The sequence below is a fragment of the Balaenoptera physalus genome (genome assembly GCF_965194825.1).
Source record: "Balaenoptera physalus genome assembly, chromosome: 11".
Classification (NCBI taxonomy): Eukaryota; Metazoa; Chordata; class Mammalia; order Artiodactyla; family Balaenopteridae; genus Balaenoptera; species Balaenoptera physalus.
The window spans coordinates 65,713,332-65,735,805 of record NC_138896.1 but is presented as its reverse complement, the minus strand read 5'-3'; the positions used below and the strand labels follow the sequence as shown (position 1 = coordinate 65,735,805).

General features: G+C 41.2%; 1 protein-coding gene across 2 annotated transcripts in view; it reads right to left on the bottom strand.

Annotated features, from left to right (window-relative positions):
• ULK4 (unc-51 like kinase 4) overlaps positions 1–22,474 on the bottom strand; it is a 545,664-nt gene that overhangs the window by 222,200 nt on the left and 300,990 nt on the right. For both annotated transcript variants that reach the window (XM_082412745.1, XM_082412746.1), the window contains one exon: positions 15,799–15,904. In XM_082412745.1, the coding sequence (XP_082268871.1) occupies positions 15,799–15,904 (106 nt within the window). The remainder of the gene's footprint in view (positions 1–15,798; positions 15,905–22,474) is intronic.

Sequence of the window (22,474 nt, the reverse complement as noted above, 5' to 3'; positions counted from 1 at the left end):
AGAACCTTGTATCTTACCTCGTGATTCCATTAAAGGAAAATACTATCATGTAAATACCTAGTTCAATGAAGGCTTTTTCAGATACCTAGTTTTATATCGTCCCCACATGCAGCATTGAAAACTAATGCTGCAGTGTGTTCTTGTCCGAGAAGGAAGATATAACCTGAGATTTAAGTTGGGATCCTTGTTTTCCCCAAGTTTTATCACAAGCCTATCTTTATCCAAGTATTAGCTTAACAGAGAAGAGTTCTCAAAGCATCTTTAAGAGAAAAGAAAAGCCAACTTGGCATCCACCTTATACTATTCTTAAATGAAGTCTGGTAATATTACCTTACTAAATAATGTCATGTCAAATTCAAGAAATGCCCACTCTATGTTCAGCTGAAGTTCAATATTTTTGAGAGCATTCATATCTTATACTCATACATTTCCCCTATATTCATTTAAAATGAGAACAATCTCTAAAACTAAGAGCTGGATTATTATACCTACTCATCGCATAAGAATTTACTTCAGATTCAAAACTTCATGTAGACATGTTTAAACACTCTTTGAAGCTAATAGGGGCAGTTTGTTAATGCAAAGTTTTAGTGATATCAAGGTAGTAAGAAATCAGAAAAGTTCAAGTACATGATGAAAATATCTGTTATTTAAACATATAAAAGTTTCTCAGGTGACAAGATTTTAAATTAGATTATTTGGGACTTCCCTGGCAGTCCAGTGGTTAAGACTTCGCTTTCCAATGCAGGGGGTGCAGGTTCCATCCCTGGTTGAGAAGTTAAGATCCCACATGCCGCGCGGCCAAAACACCAAGACATAAAACAGGAGGAATATTATAACAAATTAAATAAAGACTTTAAAAAAATAAATTAGATTATTTGTGCCTTTTCTTTTAACATTAAAATGTAACCATTTTGCTAAGTGAAAGATGCCAAACACAAAGGCTTCATATTATATGATTCCATTTATATGAAATGTCCAGAATAAGCAAATCCATAGAGATGGAAAGGAGATTAGTGGTTTCTGCGGGAACGAACGAATGGGAATGACTGCTAAGGAGTACATGGGATTGTCTGAAGTCATGACAGTGTTCTAGAATTAGATAATGGAGATAGTCCCACAACCTTGTGACTACACTAAAAAGCAGTGAATTGTGCACTTTAAAATGGTGAATTTTGTGGCATGTGAATTACACCTCAATGTTTAAACCTACACATTAAACAAGTGAAATTTCACTAAATACAGAAGAGTAAAGTATTTTCTAGAACTATCTTGGAGATAACATTAAAAAAAAAAATCAATCCTTGGGACTTCTCTGGTGGTCTAGTGGATAAGAATCCACCTTCCAAGGCAGAGGACGCAGGTTCGATCCCTGGTCAGGGAACTAAGATCCCACGTGCCGCGGGGCAACTAAGCCTGTGCGCCACAACTACTGAGCCGGCGTGCTCTAGAGCCCGTGCACCACAACTAGAGAGCCCGCATGCCCCAACTACTGAGCCTGTGTGCTCTGGAGCCCGAGCACCACAACTAGAGAGCCTGCGCACCTCAATGAAGAGCCCACATGCTGCAACGAAGATCCTGCGTGCCGCAACTAAGACCCGATGCAGCCAAATAAATAAATTTTTTTTTTAAATCAATCCTTAAAATCAGTCCTAGCTCCCCCATCACAGAATCTTTAGGCATGGAGAGCACAGGAACTGCTGATAGGTAGAACAGGGCATTCAGAAAGATGAGGGTGCAGGAAACTCACGTGAAATGCTTGAGACCATTAAGGAAATTAAGCCACAGCAGTCAGGGAGTCACAGTCAGGGGCCCTTGTTTGGTGAAAGACTACCATGCTTATTTTGGTGACGTTGACCATGGCCACTGAATGCATTTAAGGATTGGGAAGACAACCTAGAACCAAGCAGAACTTTAGAAGAACCCAACTTCACTGGGGTCCACTGGAGTTACCCCAACTTAGGCAATTTGCTAATGTAAGAGTTTTCACAGCCTACCCTAGAGCTTAGCCCACAGACACGAGAGTCAAAATAACAGATTTTTGTTTTAATTCACTGAGTTATGGGGTGGTTTGTAATCCAACAACAGCCAAATGAACTTGAAATAAACTCCATCTAGAATGAATAGGTATAATTGAATAAATCCCCTCAATAAAGGACGAAGTAAAGTGAACACTGAAATCAAGGAACACCAAACATTGACAGATATGTTAACAAAGGATGCTATAAAAAGTTACACAGGGTAGTAAAGAAATACACATGCCTCTTATCAATAGTTAGCTGAAAAAACTCAATAAAATATTTCTGGCATCTTAAATGTAAAATATCATAAGATACCAACTGTGATATTACTACAGTCTAAACTTTACTTGCATACTGGAAGGTATTTAATTCCTCCTATAAGTAACTGAAATAACAAATGTTATCTAAGGGACTTCCCTCCTGGTCCAGTGGTAAAGAATCTGTCTTCCAACGCAGGGGACATGGGTTCGATCCCTGGTCGGGGAACTAAGATCCCACATGCTGCGGGGCAACTAATCCCATGTGCCACAACTACTGAGCCTGCGCACCTCAACTTGAGAGCCTGTGTGCCGCAAACTACAGAGCCCACGTGCCCTGGAGCCCATGCGCCACAGCCAGAGAAGAGAAAAAACAACTAGAGAGAAGCTGTGTGCCGCAACGAAAGATCCCACATGCCTCAATGAAGATCCAGTGTGCTGCAGCTAAGACCCTATGCAGTGAGAGGGAGGGGGAGGAGAAGGGAGGGGGAGGGGAAGGGAGGGGGAGGGGAGGGGGAGGTGGGAGGTGGGAGGGGGAGGGGAGGGAGGAGAGGGAGAGGGAGGGGGAGGGGAGGGGAGGGGAGGGGAGGGGGAGGGGAGGGGAGGGGAGGGGAGGGGAGGGGAGGGGGAGGGAGGGGAGGGGGAGGGGGGAGGGAGGGGAGGGGAGGGGAGGGGAGGGGAGGGGAGGGGGAGGGAGGGGAGGGGAGGGGAGGGGGAGGGAGGGGAGGGGAGGGGAGGGGGAGGGAGGGGAAGGGAGGGGAGGGGGAGGGAGGGGAGGGGAGGGAAGGGGAGGGGAGGGGAGGGGGAGGGGGAGGGGGAGGGGAGGGGGAGGGGGAGGGGAGGGAGGGGGAGGGGGAGGGGGAGGGAGGGGAGGGGAGGGGGAGGGAGGGGAGGGGAGGGGGAGGGGAGGGGGAGGGGAGGGGAGGGGAGGGGGAGGGAGGGGGAGGGGGAGGGGGAGGGAGGGGAGGGGAGGGGAGGGGAGGGGAGGGGAGGGGAGGGGAGGGGAGGGGAGGGGGAGGGGAGGGGGAGGGGAGGGGGAGGGGAGGGGAGGGGGAGGGGAGGGGAGGGGAGGGGAGGGGGAGGGGGAGGGGGAGGGGGGAGGGGGAGGGGGAGGGGGAGGGGGGAGGGGGAGGGAGAAGGAAGGAAACAAACGTTGTCTAAGTAGTCCCAACAGGGAAAACTAGAATCAACTAAGGTAAAAATCACAGATAAGCCAGTTTTAGTTCAAGGTAAAGAAACACTTTCTAACAATTAGAATTCTTCAAAGGATGGAGTGTGCTGCTCCTGTGGAAAAAGGGCTTTCTAATTTCAGACCCATTCCCACAGCAATCCCTCAGGGTGACAGCAAACAAGAGTCCGGCTCTGTGCGGGAGCTGAGTCTACACAGCAAAGATTTTCCAACCTGGGTTATCATTAGCCTCACCTGGGACGGTCCTCAGTCCCACTGATTCCCAAGCCACTGGTCTAATCTTCACAAGTCAACCAAGATAGAGGGGTAAGTAGATAGTCAGTAATCAGCAACCAATTTCCTAATCCTCAGTTCAAACTGAACTGCAGTCTAGCCATAAGTTTCCAAACAGCTTTTGACAAAAATGACTCTGTACTCCCCGAAGGCACCAGCCAGTTCTGCTGGCTTTTCCTCCTGTCTTGCCCAGTGTTTCCTCTGCTGCGGCCACACTGGCCTCCCCACTGTTCCTCTGACCTGCCAGGCAGGCTCCCACCTAGGATTCACACCTACTGTTCTCTCCGCCCACCTTCCCTCAGGTTTATCTGTATAGCTGCTTCTTCACTTCCTTCCAGCTTTTACTTAACAACCATATTCACAGTGAGGCTTTCCTTGGCTCCCCAAGGTAGGATGTCGACCCCACTCCCATCCAGACACCTCATACCCCCTTTTTCCTTTTTTACTCCTTCAGTATTTATCATCGTGTAACATCTAACTTTATCTAATGTAAACTTCTTGTTCATTTTTTTGGTTTGCTGTCTATTTTTTTCCACCAGAATGTCTGCTCCATGAAGGCAGAGATCTTGCCAGTTTTGTTCATTGCCATATTCCTTACACCGAGAACAATGCTTGGCACACAAATACTTGTTGAAAGACTGGATGATCTAGATCAGGGTGGAAAATCATCTGTTTTGTAAATAAATTTTTACTGAAACACAGTCATGTTCATCCCTTTATGTATTTATTGTCTACGGCTGTTTTTCTGCTACAAGAGCAGAACTGAGTAGTTGCAACAGATTATGGCCGACAAAGGCTAAAATATGTGAAATCTGGCTCTTTACAGGGTAGTCTGCCAACCCCAAGTGTGCCAGTCATGGTGTCATGTAAAGCTCTGGTTCTAAAGGTCTAGGTAACTATACTAGACTAAAGATGGTCATGGATTCATTGCAGCTCTTGTCATCAAAGACGGAGCCTCTTTCCCTATCCCTTGACCCAGGCTGGCTTAGTGATTTCCTTCAGTCAATAGCATGTGATGGAAGTGACAGAAGATTCCCGAGCCCAGGCCACAAGGGCCCTTGCAGCTTCCACCCAGACTCTTCTTGAATGCTGCCACCACGGGAAAAAGCCTGAGGGTGCCTCCTTGAGGGTGAGTATCCCCCCAGCCACAGAAGGCTACACACACACACACACACACACACACACACGTCCAGCTGACACCAGCAGAGCCCAGCCTGTGCTGCCAATCCACGGAACAGTAAGCAAATAAACGACTATTATTTTAAGTCACTTAGCTTTAAGGGGTGGTTTATTATCTAACAAAGGCTAACTGACTCAGTTAAGATGTATTTATTATGATTTTTAGATTAAGCCCTTAGGGCAAATATTCCACGTCTTCTTCACAAATCCTCACACTACTGTGAAGGCAGTGGCCTCTTTCTGAATATATTCATTTAAATGTAATTTTCGGTTACTTCTTAAGTTGAATCATAGTTTAATAACTAAATTTTACCAGTATGTTGATGTGAAAATTTCAGAGTAGTTTTGGGAGAGTTTGAGTTAGTTACTGTACAAGAGGGGTTGGCAAACCACGGCCAGTGGGCTGGCCACCTAATTTTTTAAAGAAAATTTATGGACACAAGGTCATAACCACTCGTGTATGCATTCTCTGTGGCTGCTTTCCCGCTATACTGGCAGTATTGAGCAGTAGCGACAAAGATCATATGGTCCTACAAACCTAAAATACTTACTATCTCGTCCTTTACAGGAAAGTTTGCCAACTCCTGCTCTGCGACCTCATTTTGAATGTTATTCTTAAATGTAAAGGAATCTAAGAGAGCTATCAAGTACACCTTCAAAGCCCAAACAGCTCTCAATAGTGATTTTCTGGTCTCTTGAGGAAACACCGATTTAGGCAGTTTTATAATAAACCTAGCAAGAAATGAGTGTTTTGATTTCTGACACACCATAAACCAACGGGGACAAACAAATTCCTTAAATGCTCCTTTGGAGGTGCTACAGTTTTTTGGCTACTGCAGTGTGTCATGTACATCCATTATGCTGACAGCTCGGCTGGTAAAACTGAAGCTGGAATTAATATCCATTATCAAAAGGTCATTGCACAGGGATGAGCCAGCAGCCAGTTTTAAAATGTTAATAACTCTAACACTTTTTTCAAATATAAACAAAAGGTCTTACTTTGTTTTTTAATTCTTTCCCTAAACGTTTCATTTAAAAATGAAAATGTTTAAGCAAAAATCCTGAATTATACAATGCAGCTGCATACTGGTGATGTGTTAATGACTCTGCTTCTCACAGTCTGCATACTTTGTGGGATGCCTACCAGGTAGCAGACGCTGTACGGAGGTCCTCACATGTACTACCTACCACACCTCAATGAGTCTAAGATGCCAGTGATGGAAGGAACAGTATTATTTTATGTACCACTAAGAAGGAAAAAACGCTACCAATTACATGGCACACGCTTTATCACTTAGAACTTCGTCTTACACTCAATGCAAGCGCTCTGAGACTCAGTTTGATATGGATTTTCTCATATATTGCCTTTATAATACACAAAAAAGGAAATCTAAGTAAAATTAATTGGTTGAGTTTTTCCAAAAACTTCTTCCCATTTGGAGGCTGACTCTTCTCATTTGTCAACTCGGAATCATCAATGTCCGTGTTGCTCCGTAAGCTTTGCTCCACGAGAACACGGATGCAGGAGAGCCTTACGAAGCGTGTCTCCTGAGGTCTCTGGGTTCACTTCCAGGGCACTCACACCCAGTCCACAAGGTTCAACACACACATGTCAGCGGCAAAAACTACATCAGGACTGCCATGTGGATAGCAATGGTTGATGTACTTATTTCAGAGATATTAAAATGTGAGGGGGAAAAAAATGTATGCCTTAGAATTCATCCTACCACTAGGTGTTAGTGTGTGGTCTGAGGATGAAACTCAGTTTGACGCTGGCCTAACACAGCACCGCAATGAAGCACTTCAAGGCAGGAATAATCATTTCTACTTCATCTGCAGTACAGCTCACTTATATTGGGGTGATTTTTTAAGGTATTAATGTTACAAGTTAACTATGTTTGGAATAGGGAATTTAATTCTGTATGACATGTAATGAACATATAAACCAATGATTGAGCCAGAATTGATCCAAAATAAAAATTAACAAGAAGACTTCATTCAAGCCAACCACATACATTCAAGCCCATACAGTGGCAGATCATTAGTAACTCTTCATGTGGCCATGCTCCACTGAATCTTAATACACTCTGGGTTGGCAAACACCCAACAGATCTTTTACCCAACTTTGGAAAACTCAGCCCACACATTTAGTAGCCAAAGAGTCTGGAAAGCAGCAGAGTATAACGGAAAGTCAGACCTGGTGTTATCTCTGGAGAATGAAATCAGACTTGCTGCAGCCACAAGGGCCTCACCTCTCCTCCCCTCTAACCTCCCCTAGCAAGGGCCAGGAAGGAGATCCCAACCTCGGTGTACTCCTGGAATCCCACTACCCTTCCTCACCCTACCACACTTGCAGCCTGACCACCCTTCTCAGCCTTAAGACCACCTGGACTCATCATGCCCTCTGTCCCTACTCATGCTGTCACAAGAAGCTCAGGACTCCCGGTCACCCACAAATAGTATAAACAGCAAGAGGATTTGTGCATCTCCTTTCAGAGGCCACATCTCGTCCCTGCCCAACCTCTGAACCCCTTCCACTGTGATATTTGGAGCTCAGAGTCAGTTATCAGCTAAATCCCTCAAATCATCCACTTCTTGTCTATATGTACCTTTTATCTTCCTACTCTACCTGAAACCTGCCCCTTTCAGAGCCTTGTCTCCTCAGCAGGACCTTCAAGTGATGGATACTTCTTTGTCCACTCTGTCCGCATTTAACACTGGGCCTTAGTGGTGTCGCCTTGTACCCCATTGCTGCTTCTAGACCAGATGTTGGCAAACCTTTTCTTAAAAGGCCCTACAGAAAATATTTTAGTCTTTGTCTCAACTACTCAACGCTGCTATTATACGACAAAGCCAGCCATAGACAACATGCAAATGAATGGACATATCTATATTTCAACAAAAATTTATTTGTAAAAGTAAGCAGCCAGCTGGCAGGCTATAATGTACTGAATCTCAGATCAAAAGTCTGTCCCACCTACTTCCCCTCCTCCAACTGCCATCATCCTCAGACCACTAGATCACCCCCGCCGCCTTATTCTCTGAGCTCAACGTTACACTAACACTACTCTTGCCATAATTATTTTTGTGATGTCCACTCCACTCCACAAAACACGGAAAGGGGCTAGATATTATGAGAACTGAAGCTTATCCAGTTGGGGAGTGGGGATAGGCTGTAAGAAGAAAAAAACTACGAATGTAAACTGTCCCTGCGTAAATGAGGGCCCTTGACACTTAAGCTTCATGTTAAATCCGCCTGTGCTTCTTCCGGTGTGCCAAATCTAACAGGCCTCTGAACACAAAATTTCAGTAGATGCCTTCCATCATCATAGACAATCCTTCCATGCCTGACTTCTCAATTCCCTAAGATTATGTCTTCTAGGATTTTTTCCTTTATCCTGCCTCAGCCCTGCAATCCCATGCTTTCATGGGCTAGTAGCTGCAACCTCTGGAATCTCAGTTTCAGGCATCTGACTCCTCATTCACTCTCTCAGCTGGCCAATAGGGCTACTAAGAATCTTGCAGGCATTATTCCACAGTATCCTGATTCTCAGCCCAACTCAGAGAGGAAAATGTTTTGAAGGATTCATGGGTAGGCTTTTTGTTTAATGGAATAAACTTCAATAAGATTTACAGGAAACTGACAAAGTTTTTGCTAGAATTATAATGTCAGAAGAACCACCAGCTTGGATTAAAAAGGATGGGGATAATTCATTTTCAGAACGAAAAGAGGTATTAGGGCCCCCTAACTTCCATGCACAGGAATCAGGCTGAAAAACCTACCAAGCTATAAATACGGGTCATTCTTAGGGAAAAGGAACAATGATTCAGATGTTTTAAGAGTTTAAACAATTTTAATAGTTTGCCTTTCTAGAAATTTCATCTAAGTTATCTAATTTATTGGGATATAGTTAGTTTATAGTATTCCCTTATAATCCTTCTTATTTCTATAAGGTCAGTAGTAATGACCTACCTATCTGCAAACTAGCTGATTCTTTCTTCTGCCAATTCATATCTACTGTTGAGAACCTCTAGTGAATTATTCATCTCAATTATTATACTTCTCAACTTCAGAATTTCCATTTGGTTCTTTTTTATAATGTTATCTCTTTATTGATATTCTCAACTTGCGCAGACATCGTTTTCACGCTCTCCCTTTAAATCTTTAGACGTGGTTTCCTATAGTTCTTTGCATGTATTGATAATAGCTGATTTAAAATCTTTGTCTAGTTAATCCAACATATGGATCGCCTCTGAAATAGTTTTATTGACTGCATTTTTCCTGTATATGGGCCATACCTTGCTATTTTTTTTTTTTGGCATGCTTTGTAATTGTTGATTAAAACTGGATATCTTAGATCATATAACGTGTAAACTTTGGAAATCAGACCCCCTCCACACACACACACACACACACACACCCCAATGGTTTTCAGTTATTGCTGTTTTGTTGTAGTTAGTTCAGTGACTTTCCTGTGCTAATTCTTTAAGTCTGTATTACCTGTAGTGTCAAGGCACAGAAGCCTGTGTCATTTAGCTCAGCATCCAACTAAAGACTGGCCAGAGAGTTCCTTAAATGCCCTGAATCAGTAAGTCTTCCACCTTTGCCAAGGGGCTCTGTGTGTGTGTTGGAGAATGCCTTCAACATTTAGGCACTTTACAGCTCTGTGCGGGACCTCAACATGAGCCAGAGAGCTCAAAATGGTTCTCTTCTTATAGAGACTCATCAGTTTTTCTTGAATAAACATTCCTTACATTGTTGCAAGCCTTTAGTAATTTGGTAATTTCCAGAGTTCACAAAGTTTACTAGGAAACTTTTTTTTCCAGTGTTTTTGTTACTTTTATGGCACGATAGGTTTATGGGGGTCATCAACGTACCCATTCTGGAAGGCTGCCTAGTAAGTTTTCTTTTAAAGAATTTCAGAGAAGAGGAAAAAAAAGATAGTCTTTTCTAGGTAAGCCCTGCCTTGTATATTTTATTTCTTTCTGCAGATCTGAGTTTCAGTTTTCATCTGGTATCACTTCCCTTTATCTTGAAAAGTTAATTTAACATTTACCATTAGGCAGAAAATTCTGAAATTTTCATTTATCTGAAATGTCCATATTTCACCTTCATTTTTAAAGGATATTTTCACTGAATATAAAAATCTAGGTTGGCAGCTTTTATTATGTCAACACTCAAGGTATTTTTCTGCTCTTCTGGCCTCTACTGTTTCTGACAAGAGATCAGCCATCATTTGTATTGCTGACCTCCTTTATGTGTCATTTTTCTCTGAACGCTTTCAAAATTTTTATCTTCAGTTTTCAGAAGCTTAGATATTATGTGCTTAGGTAGTTTCTGTTTTGCAATCTTGCTAAGGGTTTTCGTAGCTTCTTGGATCTATAAGCAAATATTTTCACCGTATGTGGGAATATTTTGGCCATTATTTATTTAAATTCTTTTTCTGCCCCATTATCCCTCTTCTGTTTCTGGGATTCCAATTACACATATATTAGAATGCTTGATTATTGTCCCAAAGGTCACTGACGTTCTTTCATTTTTTAAAAATCTTTCTCTTTGTTCTTCAAATGGGAAAACTTTACTAATCTTACAAGTTTAGTTACTGTTTCTTCTGCAGTTTTTAATCTGCTAAACTCCAGGGAAGTTTTCATTTCAGATATTATACTTTTTGGTTCTAGACTTCTACTTGGCTCTATTTTTTCATAGATTCCATTTCTCTGATGAAATTCCCTACCTCTTTTCTCTTTGGCCTTGGATATATTTATAATAGTTGTTTAAAAGCCTCATCTACCATTTCACAATATATACACCTACCAAATCATCACATTGTATACCCTAAACTTACACATTGTTGTAGTTCGGCTGCATCTTTAAAAAGCTGGAAAAAACTCTATCCAAAAAAAAAACAAAGTGCAACACATGAAAACTGGTACAGATTCCTGGTTTTGAGTTTCTCAGAATTTGGGATGATTTTAGGAAGTACAAGAATGCCAAGACCATATGAAATCACCTTGAACAACACAGTGAGAGCATTACTCTCCTTTCAAATCTCCTGACTGTCAAGAAAGCATCAGTTGGGTGCCAGGGTTATCTTACCTCTCTATTATTTGCTAATAAACATTTTTAACAGATAGGAAAAAAGTGCCTGATCTGGTAATTCCAACATCTGGGTGATCTTGGGCTTTGTTTGAACTGACATTTTATTAATATTATTATTATTATTATTATCATCATCATCATTATATCATCATCATGGGTCACATTTTCTAACTTCTTTTTCATGTATATTAAGTTTTGGCTGTATGCTTGTCACTGTGGATAATATGTTGTAGAGAGTGTGGGTTATATTGTCATCTTTTAATTGGAATTTTGTTCTAGCAGGCAGTTAAATTCCTTGTCAATCTTTTGACCCTGAGGGATTAGTTTTATTCTTTGTTAGGAAAGGTCTACAGTGGTTTAATCCTTAGTCCTAGGACACAGTCGAAACTCTATGGCAGGTCTAGAGTAGCCTTCAGTTTCAGGCTGGTGTAACTTTACTTAGGTGCATAGCAAGGTTTCTCCACTGGCTAGGATGGAATTCCTACATCTCCTATCACTGCATAATTCCTGCTATCTCAATTCAGCTCAAAAGAAGAGAGAAAAGAAGAGAGAAAACTTCCTTTAAAAAAAAAAAGAAGAAGAATATAGCAATGACACCAAAATCTAGCAAAAAACTGTATTTTTAAAAAAGAAAGAAACAGGAAACAAAACTACAGACCAATCCCACTTATGAGTAGCAATGGAAAATCCTGAATAAAAGATTAACAAAGAATTTAAGTAGCACAATTAAAGAATATTATATCACAATTAAGTATGGTTACTGACTCAAATGCTAGGATGATTTAATATTAGGTAATCTATTAAATATAATCTGTTACATGAATAGATCCAAGGAAAAATCATTTGCTCATTTCCAGAGATGCCAAGAAAGCATTTGACAAAAGTCATTATTTATTCTTGATTACAAAAGATAAAATTTAAATAGATAGGTACTTCCTTAAACAGAAAAAAAGATTCTGAGGTAATACCAAGGTATCCTCTATCTCATTCTCTTTGAATCTTGCAATTGGACAAGAGAGAAAAAGTAGAACTATAAAAGTTGAAAAGAAAGATGGTTACTAATGGTTATTGTTATATAACCAGAAAGTAAACAGAATCATTTAGAAACCATTACTATGGAAAGTAATAAGAGAATTAACCTAGGAACAAAGTTAATAAATAGAAATCAAAAACTTTCAAACACATACTAAAAAAAAAATAATTGAAAACTACATTGGCAGAAAATTCCTTATTTCTAATAGCAAGCAAAAAAGGATGGGAAGAAACCTGGGAAGAGATAAACAACAAGAAATGCATATGGCCTATATAAGGAAAACTATAAAGAAACAAAATCAAACAAATGGGAAAACATAACATACTCATAGGTCCGAAGACAACCAATCTCATGTGACGTGATGGAAGTACAAATTGGCATGTTCCTTACAACACCTTGTCAATATCTATGGAAATTACAGATGCATATACCCCTTGATCCAGCTATTCTAACCCCAGGAATTTACCCTATAGATAGTCCTGCTCCCGTGTGAAGGTATGCATGCATAAGGTTATTCATTGCAGAATATCTGGAATAGCAAAAGATTGGAGATTACCCATATCCATTAGAGTACTGGTCTATTCTGACATACCCATAAAACAGAATAGGATGCTGCTCTTTAATAAAAGAATAAATATTTCTATGCACTAAAATCCCTCAACTGTTGGCAATATTTATTACTGCTGGGAATGCACATTTTTCTTAGGGGAGGAAAAAAATACTGCCAACATTTAAATATAATGACCACATAGAAACAAAACTCTAAATTCTTAGGGGAAAAAATCAGAACAGGGACTTAATGATCTTATCCACTGATTGATCTCATTCAAGTCTTATTTTTACGAACATTCAAATGAAAGATTTTATTAATATAAAAGTAGTAAACGTTATGTTTAAAACGCAACAATATTCCCAACTTGATCTATAGAATCAATGCAATCCCAATCAAAGTCCTAGCAAGTTATTTTATTAGTATCAACAAACTGATTCTAAAGATTATATGAAAAGGCAAAGACCCAGAACAGCCAACACAGTATTGAGGAGAAGAACAAAGTTGAAGGACTGATGCTACCCGACTTCAAGACTTACTATAAAGCTACAGACATCAAAGACAGTGTGGTACTGGTGAAAGAATAAGCAAATAGATTAATGGAACAGAACAGACAGCCCAGAAACAGACTCACATAATATATAGTTAAAAGATCTTCGGCAAAAGAGTAAAGGCAATACAATGGAGCAAAGACAGTCCCTTCAACAAATGGTGCTAGAACTAGACAGCAACATACACATACACACACACACACACACACACAAAACCTACCTTATACCTTTCACAAAAATTAACTCAAAATGGATCAGACCTAATTGTAAAAAATTCAAAACTACAAAACTCCTAGAGGATAACATAACAAGATGACGTTGGGTATAGCGATGACTTTTGAGATACAACACCACAGACAAAATCCATAAAAGAAATAACTGATAAGCTGGAATTAATTAAAATTGAAAACTTCTGCTCTGCAGAAGACAATACCAAGAGAATCAGAAGACAAGCCACAAAATTGGGTGAAAATATTTGCAAAAGACAGATCTGATAAAGGACACTTGTTCAAAATATACAAAGAATTCCTGAAACCCAACAGTAAGAAAACAAATAACCCAATTAAAAATTAGGTTAAAGATCTTAGCAGAGATCACCAGAGAAGATATACAGATGGAAAACAAGAATATGAGAAAATGCTCCACATCATATACCACCAGGGAAAGGCAAATTAAAACAACGAGCTACCGCTACACACCTAACAGAATGTCCGAAATCCAGAATACTGACAACACAAACTGCTGGCAAGGATGCTGAGGAAAAGGAACTCTCATTCACTGTGGGAATGCAAAACGGTACAGCCACTTTGGAAGACAATTTAGCAGTTCCTTACAAAATTAAACAGTTAGTGTATGATTAGCAATTGCACTTCTTGGTATTTACCTAAAGGAGTTCAAAACTTAAGTCCACACAAAAAGCTGCACACAGATATTTACAGCAGCTTTATTCAGAACTGCCAAAACCTGGAAGCAACCAAGATGTCCTTCGTTAGGTGAATGGATTAATAAACTGTGGTGCATCCAGACAATGGAGAATTATTCAGCGCTAAAAAGAAATGAGCTGTCAAACCATGAAAAGACATGGAGAAACCTTAAATAAACATTACTAAGTGAAAGAAGCCAATCTGAAAAGACTACCTACTGTGTGGTTCTAACTTTATGACATTCTGGAAAAGGCAACACTAGGGAGACAATAAAAAGATCAGAGGCTGCGGAAGGCAGGGGTGTGAATAGGCAGCGCACAGAGGATTTTTAGGGCGAAGAAAGAAAAGACACCGTATAATATTGTGATGATGGATATATGTCATACATTTGTCCAAACACATAGAATGTACAACACCAAGAGTGAACCCTACTGTAAACTAAGGACTTTGGGTGACTAGGATATCAATGTTGGTCTATCTTTAGTAAAGAACATACCACTTTGGTGAGTGATGTTGACAATGGCGTAGGCTATGCATGTGTGGGGGGGCAGGGGTTTTATGGGAAATCTCTGTACCTCCCTCTCAATTTGGTTTTAAACCAAAAACTACTCTAAAAAAATGAAGTGGGGCTTCCCTGGTGGCGCAGTGGTTGAGAATCTGCCTGCCAATGCAGGGGACACGGGTTCGAGCCCTGCTCTGGGAAGATCCCACATGCCGCAGAGCGGCTGGGCCCGTGAGCCACAACTACTGAGCCTTCGCATCTGCAGCCTGTGCTCCGCAACAGGAGAGCCTGCAATAGTGAGAGGCCCGCGCACCGCGATGAAGAGTGGCCCCCACTTGCCACAACTAGAGAAAGCCCTTGCACAGAAACCAAGACCCAACACAGCCAAAAATAAATAAATAAATAAATAAATAAATAAATAAATAAATAAATAAATAATAAAAAAAAAAGAAAACACGTTGAAAACATTTAAAAAAAAAAATGAAGTCATTAAAAAGTTTTTCATTTTAGGGCTTCCCTGGTGGCGCATTGGTTGAGAGTCTGCCTGCCAATGCAGGGGACACGGGTTCGAGCCCCGGTCTCGGAGGATCCCACATGCCGCGGAGCAGCTGGGCCCGTGAGCCACAACTACTGAGCCTGCGCGTCTGCAGCCTGTGCTCCGCAACAAGAGAGGCCGCAATGGTGAGAGGCCCGCGCACGGCGATGAGGAGTGGCCCCCGCTTGCCGCGGCTGGAGAAAGCCCTCGCACGGAAGTGAAGACCCAACACAGCCATAAGTTAATTAATTAATTAATTAATTAAAATTAATTAATTAATTAATTAATTTTTAAAAAGTTTTTCATTTTATTACAGATATGCATAAAGTGTAAAGTGTAACTCATCCAGTCTCATTTTCCAAGGTGCTTTTGACCATATAGGCTTTCATTTTGATAGGCAGAATTAAGTCTAAATACTCTGCTTACACTCTACTTCTCGGTTTCTCGTCTGTAAGGAGTCTGTATTGATTTTGTGCCATGAAGGAGCATGAATTAACTCAGAGAATCTATCACAATCTAACGACACTTTCCATTTCTGCTGGTGATGTTATCATTATTTGTACACCTTTCAACATCTATTTTGATTGATCAACTTTAAATAGTACTTCTTGACTCTCTAAGATGAGGAAACTTACAAATAGGCAAAGTTCAGCATAATCAAAGATGAAGTCTAAGAAGCATTTACCTTGTTCATAAAGTAGCTTCATATTCAAATCTTTGCAGGTGACCAGATTGTTGAGCAATGCAACCACACTTTGCATGGTGTTACCCAGAATGTTCGCCTGATGTTCCTGCAACAGATCACCATTCCATCATAACAGTACAGAAATAGCATTACATCGTAATAAAGACAAATGATCTAACGACCTCCTTCCCTTCATTCTTTTACAAGGTTGAATGATTATCTTTTTGCACTTGGGTGAAGCAGACCCCTGTGTGGTAAGGCCCCATCAGTGAGTTAGGTGAGCGGGAGGCAGTCTGAATCGCTCAGCACCAGCACTGCTGCATGCAGTCCCCTGCCCATGCACTGAGGGACAACCACATAGCCCTCTGTGCTTTCAAAGGGCACCAAAGGAGTCAGAGAGATCAGAAATCAAGTACGTGGAACTTAGGAAACCACCCCTGAAAGTGATTTTGAGATCACAGAAGAAAAACTTCTTAAAGAAATATTTCTGCAGTTTGGAGAGTAAACTGCTATTCTCCTTCTTTAGTCTTACACATTGCTGGTTATGTTGGATATGACTTACTGCATCACTGCTTCAGTGTAATAAACTACACTTGGGACCTGAAAAAGTGAATTTTGCTTTCCCTAACACTTTGCATCATACAGCAGGGAGTAACTTTGGCCCTCATTTCTCATTGTAAAGACAGAAAAGATAACTTCTTTGTAACTTTTAAGGGATCTTAAAAATAACTTGGGGCTTCCCTGGTGGCGCAGTGGTTGAGAATCCACCTGCCAGTGCAGGGGACATGGGTTCGAGCCCTGGTCCGGGAAGATCCCACATGCTGTGGAGCAACTAAGTCCGTGCGCCACAACTAATGAGCCTGCACTCTAGAGTCCACGAGCCACAACTACAGAGCCTGCATCCCGCAACTACTGAAGCCCACATGCCTAGAGCCTGTGCTCCGCAACAAGAGAAGCCACCGCAATGAGAAGCCGGCACACGGCAATGAAGAGCAGCCCCCACTCGCCGCAACTAGAGAAAGCCTGCGCACAGCAACAAAGACCCAATGCAGTCAAAAATAAATAAATAAAATAAATTTTAAAAAATAACTTGCTTTAGTTTTGTTTCCTTTTCACTCTTCTGAATTTTTAAAAAATTAAACAACTAGCACTGACTGTGATTGAAACTATAAAATTTCAAATTGTATAAAAATAAAGTCTTTAAGCTCCAGGACTAGGTGAGGCAAGCCAGTTGCATAGAGTATAGAAAGAATGGAGGCACTCGCTCTCAGGACTGTGCCAATGCAAGCACTTGCTGGAAGTGAGTGCTTCTAGGGGGCTAGCTTGTCCCACGCTAGCCCTGGCCCTGCCCCTTGGTCACTCTGTTAATAACGAGTCCTGTCCTAAAGAGTTATGGGTGTATCAATTTAGTAGACTCCATCCAGACCCTTTCCTATTCATTTTCTCCCTTTCTCTCTCTCTCTCTCTCTCTCTCTCTCTCTCACACACACATACACACACACAGAAATACATGGTTTGCTCTGTTATCTAAACATAAGTTATATCATATTTATTAATTCACTCAACAAATAACTAATGAAGAGCTATTATGTACCAGGCACTGTTCTAGGCACCTGAGGGAACAAAACAAGGTTCCCTGTCCTCACGGAAACAGACAACAAACAACAGGCATAGGGACTTCCCTGGTGGTCAAGTGGTTAAGACTCCACGCTCCCAAGGCAGGGGGCCCGGGTTCGATCTCTGGTCAGGGAACTAGATCCCGCATGCCCCAACTAGAGATTCCACATGCTGCAAATAAGACCCGGAGCAGCCAAATAAGTAAATAAATACTAAAAACAAAACAAAACAAACAGGCACAGCAAGTAAGTAAACTGGACTATGTGTCAGAAGATAACAAGTGTTATGGTAGAAAAAGAAAAGAGCAGAGCAGGAAAGGAGGGTTGGGAGTTCAGCAGTGAGGCTGTCTATCATTTTACATGGTGTGGTCAGGGTGGGACTCATTGAGAAGGTGTCACTTGAGTGGAAATTTTATTTTACTTTTTAAATGCTGAAGCATCTTAGAATTCTTTGGATTAATTTAGCTTTAATAAAATTTTCTTTTGAAATAATTTTAGATTTACAGAAGAGTTGCAAAGACAGTGTAGAGAGTTTCCATATACCCTTCACCCAGATGTTCCCTATGTTAACAGCATACCCAACCAAGGTACACTAATTAAAACCCGGGGCTGGGACTTCCCTGGTGGTCCAGTGGTAGAGAATCCACCTTCCATTTTTCACAGAACTAGAACAAAAAATTTCACAATTTGTATGGAAACATGAAAGACTCCGAATAGCCAAAGCAATCTTGAGAAAGAAAAACGGAGCTGGAGGAATCAGGCTCCCGGACTTCAGACTATACTACAAAGCTACAGTAATCAAGACAGTATGGTACTAGCACAAAAACAAAATATAGATCAATGGAACAGGATAGAAAGCCCAGAGATAAACCCACGCACATATGGCCGGTCACCTTATCTTGATAAAGGAGGCAAGAATAGACAATGGAGAAAAGACAGCCTCTTCAATAAGTGGTGCTGGGAAAATTGGACAGCTACATGTAAAAGAATGAAATTAGAACACTCCCTAACACCATACACAAAAATAAACTCAAAATGGATTAAAGACCTAAATGTAAGGCCAGACACTATCAAACTCTTAGAGGAAAACATAGGCAGAACACTCTATGACATAAATCACAGCAAGATCCTTTTTGACCCACCTCCTAGAGAAATGGAAATAAAAACAAAAATAAACAAATGGGACCTAATGAAACATAAAAGCTTTTGCACAGCAAAGGAAACCATAAACAAGATGAAAAGACAACCCTCAGAATGGGAGAAAATACTTGCAAATGAAGCAACTGACAAAGGATTAATCTCCAAAATATACAAGCAGCTCATGCAGCTCAATATCAAAAAAACAAACAACCCAATCCAAAAATGGGCAGAAGACCTAAATAGACATTTCTCCAAAGAAGATATACAGATTGCCAACAAACACATGACAGGCTGCTCAACATCATTAATAATTAGAGAAATGCAAATCAAAACTACAATGAGATATCATCTCACACTAGTCAGAATGGCCATCATCAAAAAATCTACAGACATAAATGCTGGAGAGGGTGTGGAGAAAAGGGAACCCTCATACACTGTTGGTGGGAATGTAAATTGATATAGCCACTATGGAGAACAGTATAGAGGTTCCTTAAAAAAACTAAAAATAGAACTACCATACGACCCAGCAATCCCACTATTGGGCATATACCCTGAGAAAACCATAATTCAAAAAGAGTCATGTACCACAATGTTCATTGCAACACTATTTACAATAGCCAGGACATGGAAGCAACCTAAGTGTCCATCAACAGATGAATGGATAAAGAAGATATGGCACATATATACAATGGAATATTACTCAGCCATAAAAAGAAATGAAATTGAGTTATTTGTAGTGAGGTGGATGGACCTAGAGTCTGTCATACAGAGTGAATTAAGTCAGAAAGAGAAAAACAAATACCGTATGCTAACACATATATATGGAATCTAAAAAAAAAGGTCATGAAGAACCTAGGGGCAAGATGGGAATAAAGACGCAGACCTACTAGAGAATGGACTTGAGGACATGGGGAGGGGGAAGGGTAAGCTGGGACAAAGTGAGAGAGTGTCACGGACATATATACACTACCAAATGTGAAATAGATAGCTAGTGGGAAGCAGTCACATAGCACAAGGAAATCAGCTTGGTGCTTTGTGACCAGCTAGAAGGGTGGGATAGGGAGGATGGGAGGGAGGGAGACGCAAGAGGGAAGAGATATGGGGATATACGTATATGTATAACTGATTCACTTTGTTAAAAAGCAGAAACTAACACACCATTGTAAAGCAATTATACTCCAATAAAAACGTTAAAAAAAAAAAAAGAATCCGCCTTCCAATGCAGGGGACGTAGGTTCAATCCCTGGTCAGGAAACTAAGATCCCACATGCCGCAGGGCAACTAAGCCCATGCTCCACAACTACTGATCTCACGCGCCTCAACTAGAGACCCTGCGTGCCACAAAACTACAGAGCCCGCATGCTCTGGAACCTGCATGCCACAACTAGGGAGAGAAAACCCACACACCACAACTAGAGAGAAGCCCGCGCACCACAACAAAAGAGCCCGCATGCCTCAACGAAGATCCCGTGTGTCGCAGCTAAGACTTGACGCAGCCAAAAATAAATAAAATAAATAAATAATAAATAAATAAATCTTTAAAATAAAAAACAAAACTAGGGACTTAACACTGATACAAAACTAATAGTGAAACTACAGACTTTATTCAAATTTCACATTTTCCACTAACATCCTTTTCTGTTCTGGGATCCAATCCAGGATCCCATATTGCACTTAGAATTAACTCATTTTTGCAATACATATTTACTAAGTGCCCACTCTTCTAGGTACTCGGCTCATGTCAGTGAATAAAAGAGACCAAAAAAAATTTTTTTGATTAATTTTTTTAAGAAACAGCCCTGCCCTTGCGGATGCCCTGTGGAGTTTACCTTGAAGCAGAGAGGGAAGACAACATAGTAAATAATTCCACGGTATGTTAAAGACAATACACACTACAGGAGAACAGAACAGGGTAAAGTGGTTTGGGAGTGCTGCAGGGGAAGGCTGCAGTTTTAAACAAGGCACGTAAGGCAAACCTCCTTCGGAAGGCAGCGTCTGAGCAGGTTTGGATTTACTCTTTATGCTGCCAGGTTCTGTTAGCTAGTTTGTTTTAGGGTAGTTGCATCAATGTTCTTCAATGTTATTGGCCTATGAGTGACATCCTCATCTGATTTTAGTATCAGTTTCATGCTAGCCTTGTCCATCCATTTTATTCCACAAATATTTATTGTGCATCTATTTCTGGGTGATGTGGTAGAACTCACTAATAAAAGCAACTGGGCTCAGTGTATTTTTACCGGTAGATCTTTAAGTATTTTTTTGAAAAACATCTTATACTCAGGAATGTACACACTGACCCAATTTTATTTCCATTTTCCAAGAAGATCACCTATAATGTCCACGTTTCCAAACGTATTGTAACAGAATCGTACACAGCAGTCACCTGTCTTCTCTGAACCGACTGACATCACTTTTACCTGTCTCCTCCCTCTTTCTTATTGGTCAGACTCACCAAAGCCTTGCCTATTTTATTGGTCTTTTCAAGGAACCAGCTTTCCGTCTTAATCAAGAATCTACATTTGTGACTTCGAGTTAGTCATTACAAATGTACACGATTTCCCACTTCCCTCTCCTAGATATGCAGGAGGATGGCACTTCCCTGCCCCCTCATAATTCAAGATGCCCATAACTGGACTTGCTTTGGCCAATCACACTCATCTGGGCAGAAGCTTTAAGGGTCAGAGAGGGCTTCGCCGTCCTGTCTTTCCTCTGCCCTTAAGACCAGCGATGGTCTAGACGGTAGAGGCTCCAGCAGCCCAGGTCTCAGAGTGGGGATGTGCAGCAGAGACAGCGGGACTCGCTTGATGAACACGTGGCTCCCAAAGCTCATCAAAACACCAACGCGGCATCAGGCTCTGAAACTGCAGTTAACAGACGTGTACATCCCACCAACAGGAGCCGCTTGATTTCATGAGTCTTACCATCTATATCTTCAATACAAGACAAAAGGTCTGCTTTCCAAATACCACTGGCTGAAAATTGATATTCTTTAGAAACACAGGCTTAAGAGTGGATGTTAATATTTGATGCTATTAGGCTGTGAGTTTCTCTGTTTTACCTTTACAGATAGATACACAAAAGGTCACTGAAAGTATAAGTGCGGGAAAGACATCAGACGAGTCTAACAGAAGACTTACTAGCTGTGGGGCTGGCAGCCGGGCCCGGGGGACAGCCGAGCCCGTCCAGCGCCACGCCTGCCATTCCCCGACATGCTGACGGTGCCTTGCACTGTGGTCACCGTAAAATAACTCTCACTGGCATCCAAGCTTAATAAAAACACCTTCATTCTGCTCAAAAAGGGCAATCGATAGATACGGAGAAGGCAAACTGAACAGCCTCAACCATATAAAATTCACTGACACCAGCTTAAGAATATTAATGTGGAAGCAATGGGCTGCCACCAATTTCATCTAATTATTCTTACAGTTGGTTGGAAGGAAAGGGTGATTAATAAGCACCAAGATGACATGACATGTTACTCATGATAAAGTAACTAACGATACACAGGAAACCTATTCTTATGAAGAAGAAAGACACTAACAAATCTACTCTTTTGGTCCCATTTGGTAAAATAACACATACCACTCCTGGTTCAAAGGCCAGTCTGTCGGCAAATATAGGTCAGTTTTACTGGAGATAAATCCATTGTTCCTTCCATATACATGTTTTTATGATTAAATGCACCTTTTCTGTGCGCTTGGCAGTATTTTTGGCTCGTTGCAAAGCCAATACTTTGGTTTTTCCTTCTGCTCACAGAGTGACAGCCACCTGTTGATGCGGGCGGTTCCCTTAAGTACAAAAGCCAAGTTTCCAAACCTCCGTTACCCCTGAACACTAAGAACCCAGGACCGTACCCCAGCCAACCAGGTCCTGAGACTCCTGGCCTGGGGTTTCCAGAATCACTGCAGAAGGAAGGGCTC